The sequence below is a fragment of the Balaenoptera ricei genome, chromosome 4, assembly GCF_028023285.1.
Source record: "Balaenoptera ricei isolate mBalRic1 chromosome 4, mBalRic1.hap2, whole genome shotgun sequence".
NCBI lineage: Eukaryota > Metazoa > Chordata > Mammalia > Artiodactyla > Balaenopteridae > Balaenoptera > Balaenoptera ricei.
Window position 1 is genome coordinate 21,011,808 of NC_082642.1, and position 23,479 is coordinate 21,035,286.

Consider the following 23,479-nt stretch of genomic DNA (forward strand, 5'->3'; position numbering starts at 1 on the left):
ATTTCTTCATACATTTTTTTGTAAAATGAAGGCAAAAAATATTTAAATTCTCCTTATCCTGTTTTATGGCCTTTGTGCCAATTTCCTGTTGGTATATCTGTATATCTGAAAGTTTAAACCTTCTCTTAGGCAACATCTAAGAAAAATTAAATATTAAAATTCTGCTTCAATGCATAGTTCCAAGAATGTCTTTCCAGATTCTAAAAATTGAAAGCCAATAAAAAACAATTCATAAATTATTTTGGTAAATATATGCTATATAACAAATTAGTGTGATTAAACCCATAAAGAAGGAAATGTAATCATATCAGTAACTTTGGGCCTATCAAGCCATCAATAATAGAAAATTTAAGATTTGTACTTATTATGTACCAGGTACTATTTTAAGTCTTTATGTGCATACATTTCTTGAAGCCTCATGACAACCCTATGAAATATACATCGTTATTCTCATTTTATTGATTATGAAACTGAAACATAGAGATATTAAATAACTTGCCTAAAGTCTCATAGCTGTTACATACCCACTTTAACCAAGCTTTTAAATTCTTTTCATTGTCTCTTCAAATTTTCTACTGCTAATTTGCTACTACTGTTTATAGTATCCCATGCCTTCTGATGTTTGCCCCATGTCAAACTCTTATTATTTTGTATTTTTATATTTTCCAAACTTCTTTTGTATTGTATTGTTTCAGTGGGAATTGTGGGGAGAGATTAGATGCTGGTACTTAACCTATCATTGTGAGCTGGAAATCAACACATTTCTTTAGACAGAACATAATACAGGAGTTAAGTTTAATTTTAGTCCAGTTTTTGCTTATGATTATATTAAGGCTTATTTGTTACTAGCTTCAGTGTTTGTGCTTTTCTTCGCATTTACTCAAAACTATTACTGCAAACTCTGCCCTTTGCCACACTGATTCTTATTTTTTTAATTATCATACAGTCAAACTGACTTGTCTTCCTTCCTATGTAAAGTTATGAATTTTAACATATGTATAGATGTACGTAGTCACCACCACAATCAGGATACAAAACAGTTTCATCATCCCCAAAACTTCTTCATATTATCCCTTTATAGTCATATGATTGAGCTACTTACAACTCCTGAAAAACACCCATCTGTTTTCCATCACTATAGTTTTGTCTTTCTGAGATTTCCAAATAAATGGAATTGTACAGTATGTAAACCCTGAGCATAATGCCTTTGAGATTAATCCAAGTTGTTGTGTGAGTCTGTAGTTGGTTTGTTTTTACTGCTCAGTTATATTCCATTGTGTAGATACACCACAGTTTGTTTTATTCATTCAACTGTTGAAAGATATTTGGGTTGTTTCCAACTTTTGGCTATCACAATAAAAAGTGCTATGAATATTTGTATACAGTCTTTCGTTTGAAAATAAATTTTCATTTCTCTAAAGTAAATGCCCAGGAGTATAATTGCTGGGTCTTATGATAAGTATATGTTTAACTTTATTAGAAACTGCCAAACCATTTTCCAGAGTGGCTGTACCATTCTGCATTTCTGCCAGCAATGTATGAGAGTTCCAGTTGTTCTGCATCCTCATCAGCACTTGATACTGTCAATATTTTTTACTCTAGCCATCCGAGTAGATATGTAGTGGTGTTTCACTGTGCTTTTTAATATATATTTTCTTAATGCTAATGATGTTGAACATCTTTTCATGTACTTATTTACCAGGCTTATGCCCTTTTTGGTGAAACCATGTTGATTATTAATTTGTGCCTAAAGGCTCTTTTTAAAAGGGAATATTAATGTCACTCATGTTAACCAAGTCTAAATATGTTAAAAAGATCAGTTTTGGATATTAGAAGCAGACTAATATTAAGTTTAGTTCACTCTTTTGTCATGTACTTGTCCACTAAAAAATTTGAGCCTCCTTCCCCTTAAAGTCTCTTGCAAACAGAAAAGTAAAAGAGCCTAAATTTATCCCAGTCATTATGTGGATTTTCAGAATTTTAAACATGTCCTATATGTGTAGATAACATATATCTACACATGCATTTATTAGTTTCCTGTCAGGTTTTATTTTCAGGCAAATTCAGTTTTTCTAAACTTTAAACACTCTAAGAGTTTATCTCTTGGTCTTAACTTAGATGTAATAATACAGTTCATCTTCATTTTCAAGATATATCATTAGCTGTAGGTTGAATGATTCTCATTGATTCAATCTGCTAATCAAAGGTAGAGAGAGCTAGCTCCTTTAAATAGATAAAAGTAATTATTAAGAAAAAAGGCTAATAAAAAATAATTTTTATGTTGGTTAAGGTAATGCTGGCTGCTATAATAGATTAATCTCAATATCTCAGAGGCTTAACACAATAGAAATTTATTTCTCACTTACATAACCATAAGGCACAATTAAAGGAAGCGGCATGTCACTGCACTGCCAAGTCATTCAGGGACCCATGGTCTCTTGGGTTATTGGTATCCTGCTGGCAGATAGGGAAGGAGAAGATGGAGAAGGCAGTCCTGCTTCTTAACTAATTTTTGCCCAGAAGTGTGCAATATACATTACTATGTCCTTCCAGGTACATCATTACCTTGTGGAAAAATGAGGTCGGAAGAGTAGGGTTGGAAGAAATTCTTAGTCATCAGAATAATTGGAATTATTTGAAGATCCTTTCCAGGGTCAGAGCAGTGTTAGTCAAGAAAAGGCAGAAGGACTGTGGTGCTAATAGGTTAGAATAATCTCTTTTGGCTTTTTCAGTTTTTTATTGCTTGTCCTTCTTGTTTTACCTGTACTACAGAAAGATGAAGTTGCTAAATAAACGACTTTTGACGAGTTAGGATAACATTGATAGTATGGGGGATAAAATCAATATGACTGATGTAAAGCCTGGAAGGAAGAGTTCTGAATTTCCTTTTGAAGTGTGATCAACTGTATTGTTATATAATTATACCTGTGAGAAAGCAAAATGTTTCCCAGTCAATAAGAGTGAGCTTTTTATTTTAAAATAATACAGTGGAGCCCTTTTAACGTAAATGTATGATGAATACCAATATATTGAAAATTAAAATGGAGATGCTCTATTGGAAATAGGTATTGAAGTGACCAATCTCTCTCTTCTCTTATAACCACATCTAAGAAACTTGTGCACAACTTTGGAACACACTTTGAATAATTCCTAGTATATAGGTCATAGAAATGTAGAAGGAAAGGAAATGATATTTGTAATGATTAGGATAGATATAACCAAAATCAGGCAGTTCTTCAACATTACTTTTTTCCATATCTTAATTTCCCATTGGTTAATGTTCATTTGTATATCACTCTTCTAGTAATTTAACAATGCAGATTGTTTCAAATTCAAGAAAAAGTTTTAAATCACACAAACCACTTTAGTACTTCTTATTATAAAGTAAAGGTTATCAAAAGGTGTCTCAGAACCAGAGGTGTACCATATTGAGTATCCCCTAAGTATAGTAAGATGATTTCTTTAGCATTAATGTTCATAAGTTGACAGTGTTTCAGTAGTCTTGTTTCTGGCATTCTGACATGAATCAATCATTTAATTATCATGTTTAATAAAACCCTGACATCTCATTAGTTTTGTGTAAAAAGCAGCACCACTCATCCCTCTAATTCTGATGAGTTATTTTCAGTGCTGAGTAGGTGCATTGGAGTTATCTTTTACTTACGTGATCTGAAACCTGAAATTTTTAAAGTAAAACCAGCCAAAATTGTACTTCCTGAAGCATTCCACTTACTGATTTCTCTTTTGATTTTTTCTCTACATTTTCTTAGGGTTTTTAGTTTATCAAGAGGAGAAAATAATAGAGACACTATCATAATGGAATATCATATTATCAGACATGCTTTATTGCAATAAAGATGTACCATGTATTCAAACAAAAATGTAGTAAAAGACCTATCCAAAATGAAATTTTCTTTTTTATTATGATTCTTAGCCAGTTTTTATTTTCCTAAATTCTTCTATTTGTCTCTCTGAAAAATATGGATAAACATTTCACAGAACAGGAATTCAGGCCCAATGAAAACTGAAAAGGTGCTCATCTCCATTGGTAATTAGAAAAATGTAAATTAATACCACATTAAGATAATACTCATACATAATAAAATCACCAGATTTAAAACATCTGATGATATCAAATGTTGGTAAAAACATGGAGCCACAGGAACTGTTAAAGACTATTAGATACAGCCACTGTGGACAAAAATTTGGTACTATCTACTGTAAAGTTAAATATACACATACTGTATGACCCAGCGATCCTGTTCCCCGAGCAGTGATTCTCAAAGTGTGGTCTAGGGAGTCTGGGGGAATTTCCAGGGCAGCCTCATGAGGTCAAACTATTTTCATAATAAGAGGAAGATGTCTTTTGCTTTCTCTCACAAATGTAAATTGGAGTATTGGTGTCATATCAAAGAATATCCACATTTTTCTACAAAGACTAATCTGTGACAGTATTTTCTTCATATACTTCAATCATTGTTTTGTATATGTTTTATGCACATTTCTGTATGTGTTGTATTTTATATTAAAAATGCTTTAAAACAAAATAAGTAATCATTTAGGTATAAAATTTGGATAAAAACAATTTCTTCAATCTCCCCTTAAAAGTCTGACTGAGCAAAGTATTCTGACAGTGCAGTTTTGTTTAAAGCGTAGTATCATTTGGGTCCATATTTATCGAGATACATTATCTTTATTCTCTAGATTGATATGTTGGTTTTGTCTTTTTTTAACTAAATTATTATTTTATACATTCTCATTAATTCTACAAATATTTGGACTTGAAACCTTATTGTAAGATAAAAACTATGATAAATATTGTTCTCTTAATATTGTACAAACGTAAATTATGTCTCATTTGTTTGAATTTTTTATTTGATACAGATAGTCGTACAGGCACTGCAGTGTTCCCATTACTCGATTCTTTGGCAGTTGGTGAAAATTACTGATGGTTCTCCTTCCAAAGTAAGTAAGAGTTTCTGTAGGCAGAAGGGGTACTACTAAAGCAAAATAACTTTGCTTAACTCATTTATTTAATAATTTATTTTTATCAGTTATTGTAACAAATTATAATTTTAATAAAATATATAATAATTATTGTTATCAATTCTTGCTTTATCCTATATATATATTTTACCTCTTTGGAAGATAAACAGTTTTTTGAGCAGTAGACACAGAGTTATATGTATATACAAAGTTTAAATTCTTAATAAGAGATAACTGTTGTTGAAACCACAAGAGCTCTGATAGGTGACATGCTATAAAAAAGAGAATAATATTGAAAGACAAAAGTATGTAGCTTTCAATTCTGGCATTATGGCACCTTGGGGCCCAAACTAAACAACTCTTTTATTTTTTAAGTTTACATCATTGGATAAAAATTTTTTTTTAATTTTTAATCTACACATGACCATGCAAAACAAAAAGGAAAATACAAACCAGAAGTTAAGTGAAACTAGGATCCAAGAGAGTCAAGCATAGTACTAAAGCCTACTTAACCTTGAAGATATTTTCTAATCTAGGCGAATCCCAAGACCCTCGCGAGGAGGAAAGTCTAGTAGGTAGCATGTCTCCTTGATAAATTTGGGATCCTAAAGAGCTACACCCAGCATGAGGGTAAATTAGAAATAAATTCATACCAGTTCCATTCATGGGGGAATATAAGGAAAACAGCCTGTCTTAAAATTTGTCATTAATTAAAGTGGGGAAAATAGGTCACCCATGAAAGTTTATAACCATGAGCTAACTGTCACATAGGTTTGCACCCTAAATTCATACAATTTCTGTGGTCCAGTAGAAAAAATAAAACAAACAAAAACAAAATAAGATTTTGATTTAAAATGTTCTGTAGTGGTGGTATCCCCAAGCAACCTAAGACAATCAAATATAAATCCTTTCTGAAGGAACTTGCCTCAAAGAGTTTTCCACAAAGTTTTAAGAAAAATGAACTCATGGTTAAAAAAAAAAAAAAAAAAAACTCTACTAAAAAGAAAATTAGAAACCATGAAGAGAATCAGACTAAAAAAGTATTTTATACATTGGAATTATCTGACTTAAATATAAAACAAATATGTTTCAATTGTTTTATGAAATCAGAGAGTCTTGAATATATGAGTAAAGAGCAAACACTTGATAATGAACCAAATAAAAACACTATGATGTTTACATATCCTCAGCTTAACAAAGCACAAGCTATTCAACCAGTAAAGAACGTAAATAATACATTTCCATATAGAACCAACTGCTTGATATGGAGCGTTCTTTTCTCGGAGAAAGAATTTCTTTTCTTTTTGTCCTTTCCAATGAATAATTTGAGGATTTCTTTGCCTTTGGAAGTAATTGGGGTTTTTTTTCTATTTTATTAACAGTTTCAGTCTTGAAAAGCAAAAATCAAAGTTAACCTCCTTTTATTGGAAACAAAAACCACTTTAAAACTATATTACATTTTCATGTTTTTTAAAATGTTCTTTTATATGGTAAGATTAAAGGAGATTGAATATATGTAAGTTAAAATTTGAAAGCAAGAGTTTATATATTATACACAATTACTTTTATTCTGATTTTTTCACCTGGTTGACTTTTATATTGTTTTTTTCCACTGACATCATTTTGGTTATCTGAGTTATTTGTATTTTAACTGAATGTTGATAACTACATTTTAGTAAATTTGGAATATACACTAGCCTAAAACTTTAGCATAATTAGTGGTTATTTCCTCCATTTAATTTAAATTCTGTCCCTTTACAACTATGTTCCATAATTAGAGTGAGAATCTCTATTCTTGGACCTACTTCTTTGAATATTTTCTATTTTTTTAATCCTGTTACAGCAGAATTATTTTGAGATTCCTTGCCTTTCTATTTAATTTTCATCTGATACATTCTCCTAATAAAAATAACTTCCTTTTTGTCATTAATCATTCTACAGATTTTGTTGTTGTCATTGCCACAGTGGCAATGCAGATTTTGCAGGCAACACTGATTTTCTTCATTCCAGAAAGAATGCCATAGCATCTTTTAGGTGCTTTATTGTTCAGTTGATTTCCATTTGTAGTTTTGTGTGCATTTATATCACATGTGAACTTCTCCTTACTTAGGTGTCTCTCAAGTTGTTTCTTCTCACTTTGAAGTTGTTGATAATTTTTGTAAACCAAAGTATATTTAGTAATCGTGTATCGGTTGCATCTATAGTTTAAAAGTGGTTCTCTCAAAGAGATAATCTTGAAAAACATGAATCTTCAGGACACATACAAACTTGAAAAATTAATCTTTCATTGCTAATATTCCTCCTTTTAAAATAATTATTTTAATGATTCTTACTTATAATAATCACAAGATCAGGAATTGCCAAACTTTCTAATCCCCTATATGATATAGGATATCTCTGAAAATGTAAGAGCCACATATATCAGCTATGTACACATGTAATCTATATCATTAACATCCCACTTGATAAGATATCAACTTCTTAAGTATAGTCTCAGCCACATCATTAACTTGTGTAAGTAACCTTTAGGCAAGTCACTTAAATAATTTTAAAATAGATAATTTATATCAAAGCGTTTTATCAGTTGTAATGGGCTTTCCAGGTACTAATAACAAGTGAAAAATCACTTATCTGTGTCTCAGGTTATATTTTATGAAATTTAAAGTTGTATTGGGCCAATTCTTTCTAGCTCTAGAATTCTGCAATCTATGCTAAGGTTAATAACTGCTATACTGAAGATGTCTGGATAAATATACAAGAATCTTAACAGTGGTTACCTCTGGGAAATAGAAGTTCTTTGGGGGCAAGCATACGAAGGAAAGAAATTTACTTTTCCCTTTATACCTTTTGATACTTTTTGAGGGATTGTTTTTGTTGTTGATATTTAAAGTGAATATTAATATCACAAAAATTAATTTTTAAAAACTACTACTACGAAAACTTCTTGATTCTCCATCATCTAATCATAGGTTTTGGTTTATCACATATAACTCACTGAGTTGTTGGACCTGAATGAATACTAGAAAAGTGCTTAGTATGTTCTGTATCTTATTTGGTGTAGCAGCATTCTTCTGTTGTTTGTAAATGTAATATTAGAGCTATAAAGGAATTTGGAAATAATTTGATGAAACCTGTTTGTTTTAGGTAAGGCCTAAAAGGGGACATTGTTATTTTTACCTTGTTGATATTTTACATTTTGTTAATCACTTTAATATAAATGCTCTAATTTAATTAAATCTGCTTAATAATCCTATAAAGTGGATGTTATAATCCCATTTTACAGATAAGGAACCTAATACTTAACAAAAATTGAGACTTGTCTAAAATCACAGACTTACAGCACAAGTCTTTTGAATCTCAATCCTAGTGTCTTTCTGTTAATACTCTTTAAAATCTTGTATTATGAAGCTTTTAATACAACTACGTTTATAGAGTTTTGTTGGTGGTGGTTTTCTTAAAAACAGATTTTCTAAGGACACACTGGGTGACTCCTCACTGAACACAAACTAGCAATATCAGTTATCAGTTAGTTGAGTATTGAAAAATTGTCACATGGCAGTTTTCTTTCATCATTCTGTATCCCTAAAGGTATTTAAATGAGAAGTTATGTGATTTTAAATGGCTGAGTTTGTAATGTCAGTGGCTTAGTTAAAGTATATGGAAGACTTTGCTAATGATGCACCTGAAATTCTCTATTCTCTTTTTCCCTTTAATTTGTTTCCTGAAATTTAAATGTAGTATAGCAGACCCTTGGGGTCTATATATTTAACATTTGTAATATTGATTTTGTAGAGACAACTTGAAAGTCTTATTACATGAATTAATTTTGGTTTTTTGTTGTGGAATAATTACGTTAATATAGAATGAGCCATTTATCTAGTGAGGGAGCTGGCCACCTGACTGCTCTGTTTTTCTCTACTCATTGTTACATTTATAGAAATTCATTTAAATCTCTGAAGAGGTCACTTACATTTTTAATTAATAAATTATGCTTATTTGTTTTTGGTGTAAAATACAAGGTAGAATGGTTTTCTTAAATTTGAGCTTTCTTACTTGAGTATGTGATCATTGTAAAGACTATATACATAAAATAAAATTTCCAAATCTTACCACCTGTGGATAACCACTGTTAATATTTTGGTGTATTTTCTTTTAGTACTTTTTCTTACATATTTTTCAATCTTACTGAGATCATGATGTATTTATAATTTTGTCTCTTCTTCAATTAACATAACATTTTCTTCATTTATTAAATGTTTATAGATAATATTTTTAATGTATGTATGGTAGTGCCTAGTATAGCTATACCATAATTTATTTTACCACTCTCCTCTCTTGGATATTTAGGTTGTTTAAACATTTTAACTAATAAAATTAATTCTGTGGTGGACATTCTGGTGCAAAAGCTTGTTCTGTGTTTTGCATTGTTACATCTTATATTCTTAGAAATGGAATTGCTTGATCAAAGACTACATACTTTTAAGGCTTAATACATATTGCCAAATTGCTCTTTAGAGAGTACTTTCTAAAATTTATTTTTCTTCCCTGTTGTCATGAACACTGTCATTCGGGGTATTATGAATGGTAGTTATATTTGAAGTTTAAATTCAAATTATAATTTAACTCAACAGTAAACAGTATTCTATAAATTGAAGTATATGAGACGACTGTATCAAGAACAGGATTAGATCTTTATTTGAAATAGAAGTGCACTGGGTTTCACCAATGGGTATTTCCTCTGTTCCCCTAATTTCCAGAGTTGAAGCTCTTTGGCAGTCTCACAGGTCATGCTCAGTATACTTTGCTCCGGTGCCCCCTAGTGCTGGTCCTGTAGAAGCAGCCTTCAGTTTCTCTTCTCTGTAGCAGAAAACATCCTTCTTCCTTCAGCTCCTTCTGGACATATACAAAGACATTTAAAGAGCCAGGTAAATAAGAGTTAGGGCTAAACTAATGCCCCTATTGCCTTTTTTGGCCTGGGGATCTAGAATTTATCCTCAATTTTTTTTCCTCCTGGGAGGAGCTGTCCTACTCTCTGTAGTCTTAAATTTGTAGTGCTCTCTGCCTCACCCTGCATGTTTCTATGCTAGACAGCAGTAGGAATGGCCTGGGGCAAACATCGCTGCATTCTGGACCCAGGCCTTATCCCTAAGTCTTTAAATTAAAGAAAATCTACATCCCCCAGAGAGCTACAAGTCAAATTATTATTGAGGAGTATAGCATGTTTACTGTGAAATTTGTTCCTCCATTACCCTCTTGCCTGAAGGTTCTCCTCTGCAAATTTCAACTTGTTTACCTCCAAACAAACTGGGGAAAAGAGAAGTTTAGGGTGAAGATGGGACTAGTGGTGGCCAAGCCCCATGAAGAGACATGTTTAACCTTGCTGTGTATAAAAATCTACAGGCTGCTTTCTAGACCTCTTCCTCTCCCCTTCCCAGTCCTTTAGAATAACAATTAATAAGAAAAGAGATAGCTCACTCAGTTCCTTCCCCCAAATTCCTGTAGTAACAAAATATAGATAGTACCTCTCCATCTGCAGAGTTAACTGCTTTAAAGGGGAAGGGAATGGGGCCAAGAGTTGGAAATAATAGCTATCCCTCTAGGAATGAATTTTTAGTAGTTTATAACCATTTTACTTCATTCTTTTCTAGATCTTTTCCCCCTACCTTTTATTTCTTGAGAAGAGTATCCTCAGTAACTATCTAGTTAGTTTTAAGCCTTTCTTTTTGATTGGTCCATGACTTCAGAGTCATTCTTTGATAGCTTTGTTTCTATTAATATATCCTATCTCAAGTGCCTGATTGGCTGGTCTAGGAAAGTTAGGAGAGAAACATCCAGGACTTGTTTTTACATTCATTTCTTGTTCAGCTCTCAGAATGTTCTTTTTTTAAAATCTGGAATACATAAGTAGATGGCTGTTTATACTGAACTCTGAACTTGTCCAAAGTTTTATCCAACTCTTAACATTCTAAAAACCTGTGGAAGTCAGAAGTAAATATGTTCAACTTAGAAGAGAACTTACAAGTCATGATTCCAACATTCTATTAAGAATTCTATGCTGTGTTTGCAACCCTATTCCTGGGCCTCTACTTTTGGAGCTTTCTATCTGTAAGGAATACCTTCCCACCCCTTGAAGGACAGCATAAGGCTTCCTCAGCTTCCCTAGCCTGTCCAGTTGGATGCTGTTTTTACTTACACAGGGACAGTGGTCTTTAAAGTACCACTTTATAAATACTCTTAACTCCTAAGGTATTTAATAGCTCAGAATCTAAGTAATGAGCCAGGACTGAGAAGATCTATTCTAAATAACAATTATTATAATGTAAAAATGTGTTTTAACTGAGTTTATTAGAGGCCTAAAGCAACATTAAGAATATTTAAATGAAACGTTAACACTTCCCACATTTCAGTACAGAGATTGGAGATCTTTCTCCACCAAAATTAATGATAAAAGTTTACTTTCCTGTCAGGCCATTTATTTGAGTAAAAGGAAATAAGTGTTTTAACCTATTTAATATTCCCTGATAAAGTAATGCCTTTTCCTTTCCACAGTAGGTTTTTTATTTTGAAATTTTTTTTTCCAGTGGTCATTCCGTAATTACTAGGTATTTGTTTAAACGACTTATTGTTGCTCACCTAATTTATATATATAAGAAGCTCCCAGTTTATAAATAGGATATATTTCCAGCATTTTTTCTGTTGGAGCATGGTCTTTGGAGTTAAATCCGAGTTTGAATTTTGACTCCATTTCTTACCACCTATGACAAAGGTATGCAAGTTACTTCACATTTGAACTTCAGTTTCCTAATACGTGATATTCACTGCTGGATAGGGTTGTTGGGAAGATTAAATTAAAAGAAATGTTTCAGTCAACAATAATTATTGTTTTGATGGCATTAAACTGCAGTCCTAGTCTATGCTTTCCTAATCTTCTCCCCTGCCAAAACCAAAAATTAATACTAAATGAACTATTATATAAGGTTATGGGAGCATGTAAACATGCTCAGTATCTACTGTAGGTTTGGAATATAGCATGGTAGATTTTGTCCTCCATCTATATTTTGAAAATCTGGGAATTCAAATCTCTCGCTTTGGTCCTAACAGTCACTACTTTTCCCCTGTTCCTCTGACTCCTTCTTTAGCTTCTTCATCTTTGTACACCACAGAAAAGAGAAATCAGAAGATGTTTTGGAACTACAGTAGGCAGCTTAAGGGTTCCTGGATCATAAGTGGATTAGCCTTTGAGGCAATGGCAGGAGTCAAGCAGGTGGGGATTCAGATCGCCAAGAACAGCAACAACATTGAAAACTAGGTATTACATTTGGGGTTTAAAAATCCAGTAGTTATTTTACTGTGTATTAACAAGAGTGGCACACTCACTCCTTAGCCTCAAAAGAGAAGCTAGTAGCAGTTACTCATATAAGAAAGCAATTTCAAAGATATTCCATAGGGTTTACCCTACCACAATGGTGACACCGATGTATCCCAAGTGAATGAATTTAGTTACATGTGTTTCTATCATATTTAGTATGATAGAATGACTTAGTTGAGCTGAAAAATAATTAAATGAGCCTCGTTATATGTTAGTAATGATGCTAAGTACAGATAAGCATAACACAGTTTATACCTCCAAAGAGCTTTATAGCCCAGTACAGACTGGACAAACTATATAGCCCATGGGCCAAATCTGGCCAGACACCTGTTTTTGTAAGTAAAGTTCTAATGGAACGCAGTAATGCTCATTCATTTATGTACTGACTAGGGCTGCTTTCTTGCTCCAGTGGCAGAGTTAAGTAGTTCGAACAGAGACATTATGACCCACAAAGCCTAAAATATTTACTATCTGACCCTTTACACAAAAAGTTTGCCAGTCCCTGGCCTAGTAAGGTAACCCCTTGGTCTTGTTTGTAACTAGTTTAGTTTTGTGCCCCATTTTTATCATGAAAACTGATCACTAAATTCTTAACAGGCTTTATTTTCATATTCTAAGATCTTTGGCCTGATCTAGGTCCTTATTTCACACCTTTATCCTGTTTTATTTCTGCCTATTCTAAAAATGTGTATTTGTCAGATAATGTTGAAATAGTTTTATGTATTTACTGCTAGTTTTTCCATGGCTTCAGTTTCTGGCTATGATTATCTTAATGGTATTTCATAGTTGTGGATAAAAGGACAGCTAAATTTAGTCTTTCTCTAGACACATAAAATTGTGATACAAAATGAAAAGAAATCACCCATTTAAAATCTGCATGTTCTGTGTGTTTCAGAATTACACCCTTATCTTTCCTCACTGACTATAATCATATGGAGTACTTAGCTGTTAAGGGGCAATCTACATTTAAGATCTTTTTTTTTCTTCCCAAGATGTTAGGGTATTTTGAGCCTTTGTACCTTTGAGAAAACTTCTAATATAGCTTATATGATAAATTCACCATCTTAATTGTGCCAGCCTTATTTGGGAGTCTTCATTGTTGAGATTTTGCTGGTCGGGGTGTACTTTTAAAACATCATCTTAACTCGTTAAGAGATATTTCTCTTATTTTTGTCAATAGATCACTGAAAAACTGAAACTATTTTAGCCCTTTCACATTAGAGCATATTAGGTTTCAGTCTTCTAATTCTTGGTTTCACTAGATCTACAGGGAAGCAAAAAAAATTTTAGCCAGGCTAGTGAAGCAACTTGCAAAAGGCATACAAAAGAATATAGCCAAGATATTATAATTTAAATTTCAGTGTAATCTTCTCACCTGACCCATTTGAATTCCTTTCCATAGCTACTTTAGGAAAAAGTGCTCTTAACGCCAAGCTGCTTTCTGAAAATAAGAGAAAATGTTGGTTTCATCTAGGAAAACACATTTGAAAGGAAGCACCATATACTTAGTCTACATTCCCTTATATGGACTGAGAGAGGAGATTACTCTTCTACTCTTTGCCTTCAGTTTCATCCCTATAATTCAAGTACTCTGGCTAGAAAGAGTAAGTAGAATTTATTTAAGTAGAATTCCATTGTGTTCAAAGCGTTAGAGGCACTCCCTGAACATTCTAGTTGCTTAAAATTGCAGTCTAGATAATTAGCATACCTTGTTCTTGGGTTGTTCTTTTTCAGTGTCTTTTGGGTTGACTGGCATTTTTGTTTATATATAAATATATTTGACTAACTGGAGTTTCAAATTTCTTGCCTCCATAATGCTGCCTGTTTCTTCAATATGTTAATTTTCCCGCATTATAAAAAGAGTCATTATAGCAAAATGGTTAAGAGCACAGACTCTGGAAGCAGACTGCTCTGGTTAATTTACTACTCCACTTACTAACTGTGTCTTTGGGCCTGCATTTAACATTTCTGTGCCTGTTTCTTCATATGTAGAATGGGAGTGATAATAGCAATACCCATCACAGTTGAGAGGATTAGTTGAGTTAATATGTGAAAAGCTTAGATTAGTAACTCGTACACAGTTAAGTGCCAAGTAAACGTTAACTTTATGTAGTGTAAGATGCCAGCATAATGAAGTTTGTAGGAAAATTGTGTTCTGAAATCCAAAAAAACCTAAATTCCGTTCCCAGCTGTTCAAAGGAATCTACTATATGAGATTAGCTAACTCTGTTAAATATACAGTAACTGTGCCTATTTACCTAAACCTATTGATTGGTACTTATATTTCTCTCAATGAATTCTAACTGATTACAATTAAGTTAACTTTCTTGAGCATTCAATATTTAGGTTGCATCCAAATCTATGCTAAACTTATTGCTAAAGAAGGCCTTTAGCTTCTCTCAGTATTTCCTTGATTACTTCCCATTTCCACTTTCTTCTTAAAATGCTACAATCAGTAGGTTGCTTACTTAGTTGTGATGTTAAATTTACAACTCCTCAGATGAATTGGCAAGTAATCATTTTACATAAGACACATTTGCTTTATGATTGACCTTTAAAGGAATCTTTTGCCTCCAACTCCAAAGATAGCTGATTCCCTAGACTGCTTCAAACTGCACACTAACCATGAAATTTAAGGGAATAAAGGAGCATTAATACCTCCTAGCATTTTTTAATCATATTTATTGTGTGATAAAATGAACACGTTACATATTTCTCCCTAGGATTGTGGTATCATCTGTATTATGTGTACTTGGATTTCATTCAGCAAATATTTACTAAACATCTGCCCATGTGCCAAGCACTATTCTAGGTACTAGCAGGAACTGAACATTCATCCTTTGCATACTACGTTTACCAGTTAGCACCTGTATGTTCTCATTTGAGTGCCTAAATTAATTCAGCAGAATCACAGAATGCAATAGAACCTCAGAGAATACATGGTTCAACCCTCTTGTTTATAGATTTTTTAAATCTGTAATCCTGGGATATAAGATAATTTCTCTAAGGTCACATAGCTAGTTAGTAGCATGGCCTGCATTTTGTTTTTCTTTCAGTTATTTATTCAACAAATATTCTTAAATCTTTTATATTGAAAAAGTCAACAAAGACGCCAAAAGACCTCTAGCAGCCATCCTATTTTTCTCACTCTTTATTGTTTTTGTTTTTTGTTGTTGTTTTTAATAGATCTTTATTGGAGTATAATTGCTTCACAATACTGTGTTAGTTTCTGTTGTACACCAAAGTGAATCAGCCATATGCATACATATATCCCCATATCTCCTCCCTCTTGCGTCTCCCTCCCACCCTCCCTATCCCACCCCTCTAGGTCATCACAAAGCACCGAGCTGATCTCCCTGTGCTATGCTGCTGCTTCCCACTAGCTAATTATTTTACATTCAGTAGTGTATATATGTCAATGCTACTCTAACTTTGCCCCAGCTTCCCCCTCCCACCCTGTGTCCTCAAGTCCATTCTCTATGTCTACATCTTTATTCCTGCCCTGCAACTAGGTTCATCGGTGCCATTTTTAAAATTTTTTTTTAGATTCCATATATATGTATTCACATACAGTATTCGTTTTTCTCTTTCTGACTTACTTCACTCTGTATGACAGACTCTAGGTCCATCCACCTCACTACAAATAACTCAGTTTCGTTTCTTTTTATGGCTGAGTAATATTCCATTGTATATATGTGCTACATCTTCTTTATCCATTTATCTGTCAGTGGACATTTAGGTTGGTTCCACGTCCTGGCTATTGTAAATAGTGCTGCAGTGAACATTGTGGTACATGTCTCTTTTTGAATTATGGTTTTCTCAGGGTATATGCCCAGTAGTGGGGTTGCTGTGTCATATGGTAGTTCTGTTTTTAGTTTTTACAGTCAAACTTTTTTGAAAGAGTTGCCTTCTTTCTTATCTCCTTTCTACACCTTGCGGTTTGACTTTAGCCCTTTTAATTACTTTGAGAGTGTTCAACCCAAGGTTACTCACAACCTTGAGTTGCTTTATCCTTGCAATACTTTCTAATCCTTATCTTGTCTTTTGGTAACATTTGTCATCGTTAAACTATTCCATTCCTTTTTCTTTTTTTCTTTTTTATTTTTTTGGCTGCATTGGGTCTTCGTTGCTGCACGCAGGCTTTCTCTAGTTGTGGCGAGTGTGGACTACCCTTTGTCGCAGCGCGTGGGCTTCTCGTTGCGGTGGATTCTCTTGCTGCAGAGCATGGGCTCTAGGCACGCGGGCTTCAGTAGTGGTGGCTCACGGGCTTAGTTGCTCCACGGCATGTGGGATCTTCCCGGACCAGGGATCAAACCCGTGTCCCCTGCATTGGCAGGCGGATCCTTAACCACTGCACCACCAGGGAAGTCCTTCTATTCATTTTTAAATGTTTTCTTTCCTTACCTCTGGGATGCCATGTTCTGGTTTTGTTCTTACTTCTCAGACCATTTCTTAGATTTCTTCATATGCTCTTCTTTCTCATCCATCTGTTAAATATTGGTGTTCCCCAGGATACTTTTGTCAGCCCTCTTTATTTACATATTCTCCTTGAACAGTCTCATCTACTTCCATTGCTTCTGCTGCCAGCTAAATACAGAGGACTCCCAAGTCTCTACTCTTGCTCAGATTCTTTACCATGGACTTTGAATTCATCCAACTGCCTACTAGACATCTCTAGTAGCATATCTTTCAGGGATCGTAGATCATCATCTCTAAAGCCAAACTTGTTACCTTAGCATTTGTTCCTGTGTTAACTATCTTGGTGACTTATACCGTAAGCCATTTAGTAGGCAACTACCTAGAAATTTAGGTGTAACATCAACATCCCCTGTTGTGATTAGTTCCTAAATTCTATCAATCCTGCTGCTTTAATTTCTTTTCACTCTATTTACATCTTTTCTGCCAACATTTCATTTTCAGGCCCTCATTTTAGATTATTCCCATGGCCTTTGTGATGAACTGTAGAATAATGATTAGAAGCATGGGCTTTAGAGTCAGATAACCCTAGGTTTGGATCCTTACTGTATCACTTAGAATCTATATGTGCTCTGAACTTCAGTTTCCTCATCTGTAAAATAGGAGTATTAACCACTTACTTCATAGAGTGATTGTGAGACTTCAATTTATGCCCCTTAGAACACAGTATTTGGTACATAATAAGCCCTCAACAGAAGATTGTATTTACTATTAACTAGCCTCCCTATTTTATATCTTTCTCCCTTCTGCTTAGAATATGATTCTTTAACATAAATTATTACAACTTCATGATAAAAATCCTATTCATTAGTTCCTTTATTGCCGACAGGATAATAGCCAAATAATTTAACATGGCATTTTAAGTACTTTCCATTTAAATGGAAAATGGGTCCTCTTTTTCTCTTCAGTTTTCTCTCACCACTCTCCTCCCTGTTTGTGCCTCAACTGCAATAAATTAGCAGTCTCTCAAAAGCACCTCTGGGCTTTTGAACATTCTGTGCCCTCTGGAACACCTTTCCCTATAGGTAGATAATTTTTAGTTGTTCAGAACTCAGCTTACATGTAGTCTTCTTTGGGAACCCTTCTGTGACTACTTTTGACTCTGGGTTAGGCTTTCCAACATAGCACTCCTTACATTCTGTTGCGGTTGCCTGTTCTCTTGTCTGTTTCCCCTAATGCTTTGTGAGTCTTTGAAATTAAAGGTCAAGGAATGTTGAGGTTTGGTTGTTGGATGTTCATCTGCAGGAACATTAAAGGTACTGGAGGCAGTGTCCTTTTTACTACTCTGCACAAGATGATCTTATTCCTTCTTCTGAATATTGCACTCATTTTAGCAAGAGGAAATATGTATAATTTTTAAAGTATCATTATTTGGGATGTGAAGATCCCAAAAAGGAATAAGTACGGTCATCTGTACAAAATAGAGTAGTTTAAAGAATTTTAGTTTCACAGAGTACTTTTTAAAAGTGATTTCTACATCAGCCTATGCTCATTTAATTACTCTTCATTACTATTTTAAATATTGATATCATACTGAGTCATCTGCATGCGTCTTGCTCATTAGTCAGTGAAAAGAACGTGAACTCTGATATCAGACTGTCCTGGTTTCAAACACTTGCTAATAATAACTACTTCTTCTAATCAATATAAATATGAAATTATGTAACAGCCCTCATACCAGTGCCTGGCACATTATAGGTACTTGATAAATTTAAATTTCCTTTTATACTTTTTAAGTGTTTCATTTTGAATATTATATGGCCATCTGATTAAATCCTATTCACCCATCCAATCTTAGATTAAAGGCCATCTTTCTATGAAGCTGCCTCCAACTCAGCTCTTTCTGCTACAGTTAGAGTTAACACCAAAAAATTAAACACTTAATTACTCTCTAATTGGTCTAACTCCCTGCTAAGATGTTAACTCTTTGAGAACATGGACACTATCTTAAAGTTATCTTTTCCCCTTGACATTTTGCAGAGTCCTGAGAATATGGGAGTACATGTTTATTGCTTAATTGATTTTTTTCAGTATGCTGCTGCACTCTCTCACTTTACTACCAGCTAGTATTTGCTATAGGAATGGCTAAAAATTTTAATATCAGCCTGAGTAAACCATATTGATAAAGGAAAATATGTTGGAGGAAATCATACTGAGCATTCCAAAGCTAAATAGAACTGAGTATTCAGGATTATCAGTTTCACTGACCCTTCCATTAAGATAACTAGGAAATAACTATATGATTTGGTTCCCAACAATAAATTTGGTTTTATGAATTTCCTTAACAATAAACTAGTTTGGCTATTTTCCATTTATTATTTCTTCTGGATCAGTTTTCTAGGATATTGTAATTCATGCTTGTAAATTTGAATGTGTCTTACAGGAGGATTTGTTGGTATTGAGGAAAACAGTGAAATCCTTTTTGGCTGTTTGCCAACAGTGCCTATCTAATGTTAATACTCCAGTGAAGGAACAGGTAAGAAATTGTCAGTTAAGAGCTCTCAATAAAAATAACTCAAATGAGTTACTGAAGAACAGTAAGAAGATGTAAATTTTTTTTAAGAAGATGTAATTTTTTTTTTTTTTTAAAGACAGTGAAATAGAAAGTCTTTATTTATTTATTTATTTATCTATGGCTGTGTTGGGTCCCCGTTTCTGTGCGAGGGCCTTCTCCAGTTGTGGCAAGCGGGGGCCACTCCTCATCGCGGTGCGCGGGCCTCCCACCATCGCGGCCTCTCCCGTTGCGGAGCACAGGCTCCAGACGCGCAGGCTCAGCAATTGTGGCCCATGGGCCCAGCCGCTCCGCGGCATGTGGGATCCTCCCAGACCAGGGCCCGAACCCGCGTCCCCTGCATTGGCAGGCAGACTCCCAACCACTGCGCCACCAGGGAAGCCCCAGAAGATGTAATTTTTTATGACAGTTCTTAGCATGCAGGTTTATCCCTAACATTTGTGGCACCTGGGACAAGAATATAGACGTCTGAATATTTAAGTTATAAAGTAAGCTAACCCGTTACACGTCTTTGTACCTTGACAAGTATACTGTCATAATGGCCTGGAAGGCCAGGTTCAAATTTAGAATTCTTGATTCCTAAGAGTTCTATACCAGAACTTGGAGGGTTGGGGAGCTGGCATAGGGTCCACCTTCTCTTCTCACCTTCAGCTCTTTCCCACACCAGGTAGAACTCCTCACACATGCATATGAACAATTCAGCCCCCATATCCAAACTATCAACATCACTTCCTCAAACAGCTGCTCCTTGATAACCCTGGGGCCTAGGAGTACACACTGGGGATGCAGTGTGTCTAGGAAAGATGCCTGTGCACCCCCTGGTAGCAGAATCAGGTCTGTGAGGGCAGGGAATTCCTGAATTCCTGTACCTGGGCAGTGATGTAAAGTAGGGGTGCAGGTGGGCATATCCCATTGGTCCAACAGACTCCTCACCCCTTGGGAAAGGTCGTAGACCAAAGAGGGTCAAAGTGGAGCCCAAGGCAATACCATTTTCACAAAGTGATTTTGTAATCTATTTAATTATACTGTTCTATTAGGAAATACTTTTATATAAAACAGATACACCTTTTCCATATCTTTTTTTATTATGATGTTGGGCTAGAAAACGAGTTTACATCTAAAAGAGTACAGCAGTACTTACCCTTTGCTATCTCTTCTTACAAATAGGTTATCCAGGTCTCTTCTATATTGAGTTATCAGCATCTAACGTAAATGGGAACAGAAATGGTCTTTCCTAAACCTTATTCTCTAAACCTTCTGAACTCAACCAGTGCTGTCTAAAAAGTACCTAGCTCAGGACATTTAAGCCAAAAATTCAGTGTTTCTGCATCCTCACTGTTTGGTGACATGCAAAAGTATGGCCTCAGTTAAAAATATATATTCTCCTGGATTCCTTTCATGTTCTCCTCTTTTCAAGTGACTCAAATAATGTATTTCATGGCTGTGTACTTAGAGCATGAACTGCCATGAGTCTTGCTGGAGGTAAACAACCAAGTATACAGCCATCTCCAGATACATTCCAAAATTATGTTTTCCCATAGAAGTCAATTTTTAGTAGGGGGTGAGTGGATTGTTTTGAGGTATCAGAGCCCTCAGTTATTCCATAACAAAATCTTTCAGTTTCAATAAACTGATGATACAAGTTTATTTTGTACCATCCATTAAATAGGATAAATGTGGCAACATAACTATAATACTTTCTCTATGGGGAAATATATTGAAAGTTTCTTTATGTGATTACATTTGTTGGGAAGCTTTCAGTCACTGGTTTTTATGTGAATGATCTTGAATTCAATTTTAACCTACTGTTAAAAATTTTATTTTACAATAGATTTTTTTAAAGAAGAATCCAAAATAGGAGCTTACAGATTTAGAGTACTACATTGTAATTTGTTGAATTATACAGTTTGTGTTAAGATTTATGCTTATTATTTGATTATGCAGTATAAGATTGATTTGTAACATCTGTCATTAATTTATTATATCAATTTTGTATTTCCAGAGTTGAGTTTAACTCATATTTTATGAGTTGAAGTCAAAAATCTCTTAATCAACTGTTTTGAGTTAATACAGCCAAGTAAAAGAAATAGGTTATATTTAGGGGGGTGGAGAGTCTTAAGTATGACTAGTATGTAATGAGACAGAATAATTTTATTCAGTTTGGAAATTAAAATTAAGCTGCAATTTGAATACTCAGAATTTCTATTATGGTACTGTTATTGAGCTGTATTTAATTTAGTATATTTACATTAACATTGATTTGTAGTTACAGCTACATTTGTACAATATTTTACTGATGAATTTCCTTTGCATTCCAGGCTTTCATGTTACTCTGTGATCTATTGATGATTTTCAGCCACCAATTAATGACAGGTGGCAGGGAGGGCCTTCAGCCTTTGGTGTTTAATCCAGATACTGGACTTCAGTCTGAACTCCTCAGTTTTGTGATGGATCATGTTTTCATTGACCAAGATGAGGAGAACCAGAGCATGGGTATTTGTAGCTATCATTTTGTCAATATTGATCTTGTTTTACCAACCCCAAAAGATATGAGAAAAAATTTCAAATTCAATCCTAAAAAATACTACAATTTCTCTCTTTAAAAAAAAAGTGAATACATTCATGTAGTTCAGAAACCAACAAGAATAAAAATATACACGGTTAGGTGTCCCTGCTTTAACTTTAACTTAGTACCTTAAAGATCTTTCCCCATCACTACATACAGAGCTTCCTTATTCTAATAGCTACATAGTATTTTATTATTTAAATATAGCATAATTTATATTATTCATCTCATATTGATTGACATTTGGCTAGTTTCCAATCTTCTATTATAATCTATGCTATAATGAATAATTGTGTACATTTGTCATTTCCCACATGTGTAAAATGTATATTTAGGATAGATGTTTTTTTTCTAATTGAACTGCTTCCAGGTTCACAATTTTTCTAAAGGAAAGCATCTGAGTTCCTTTCTGCTTCTGAGTAGTGATCATATATTACTTAAATTAACAAAATGTGACTCTAAGATACTAAGTGCTAAAAGAATATTATCAAACCTCACCAGTCAAAATTGTGCTGAGCCTGCAGAATGAAAACTTAGTAAAATTAGACTGAATATAAATAATTATAAATAAATATTATATAGGTTATTTGTGAAATAGATAATCTCTAAGATCTGTGGCATATCAGATCCACAGATCTACCTGGTGCTATTAGAATGTTCTTTATTTAACAGAACATTTTAGAAAATACTGGGCTGTGAACAAAGGATCTTTATTTTGAGCTCATATTAATCTCAGGAGATAAAATTTACCTTCTACTTATCTTAAGCAAAAAGATTTCCAACTTCTCAAAGCATTGATGCTTCACAGCAGGACCAGTTAATAGAAAGGGAAGAGAAAAGTTGAGAGTAAGTTTTTTTATGAATATATACATGCAAAGAAGGGAGGGAAGAACACTGTTCCTAAATAAGGGCATGCCAAAACATGAGAGGGTCAGTACAGAGCCTGAAACAAATGTGTTAACTTTTATTGTCTGTGGCCTTGTGGAGAAATTTTTCTTGGGATTAGAAATAGATAAACCAATAGGGCCTTAGAATCTAAAAATTGAGGAATAAAGACTACTTGTTTGAAAGCATTTGGTAAGGTTTTGTTTAAAAAAATTCATATGTACATTAACATGGTTTGCAAAATATACTTTCTCAGCTTACAGTGTAATGATGTTTAGGACAAGAACTGAAAACTAACTCCTCCATATAATTTCCATTACTCCCCATATATTTTTCTAAAAGAAAACTTTTTCCCTGTGTCTTAAAATTTTCTAGAAATTTCTTCTCTGTAGAAATACATTAGCACATAAGGAATATTCAGATAAGAGAAGACAGCATTTTAAAGGTAAACAGAACAACAGTATTATTATGACAAAAGTATCAGAAAAAAAATCTATATGGTTTGTTTACGTTACTCAATCTTTGCTATGACAGTCTCCCAGAAGACAGAAACCTTAGTGCCTACTAAGTGTTTAATAAATGTTTAACTAAATATAGCATCCTAAAATAATGAGTGTAACTAACGGTTTTTATCCTATGTAAAACTGAATTGTACCTATTTGTAAAGTTATAAGCTGGTTTTTTA

At 33.8% G+C, this 23,479-nt stretch overlaps 1 protein-coding gene across 3 annotated transcripts in view; it reads left to right on the plus strand.

Annotated features, from left to right (window-relative positions):
• STAG1 (STAG1 cohesin complex component) overlaps window positions 1-23,479 on the plus strand; it is a 433,060-nt gene that overhangs the window by 387,835 nt on the left and 21,746 nt on the right. For all 3 annotated transcript variants that reach the window (XM_059920266.1, XM_059920267.1, XM_059920268.1), the window contains 3 exons: window positions 4,885-4,965; window positions 19,215-19,307; window positions 21,662-21,836. In XM_059920266.1, the coding sequence (XP_059776249.1) occupies window positions 4,885-4,965; window positions 19,215-19,307; window positions 21,662-21,836 (349 nt within the window). The remainder of the gene's footprint in view (window positions 1-4,884; window positions 4,966-19,214; window positions 19,308-21,661; window positions 21,837-23,479) is intronic.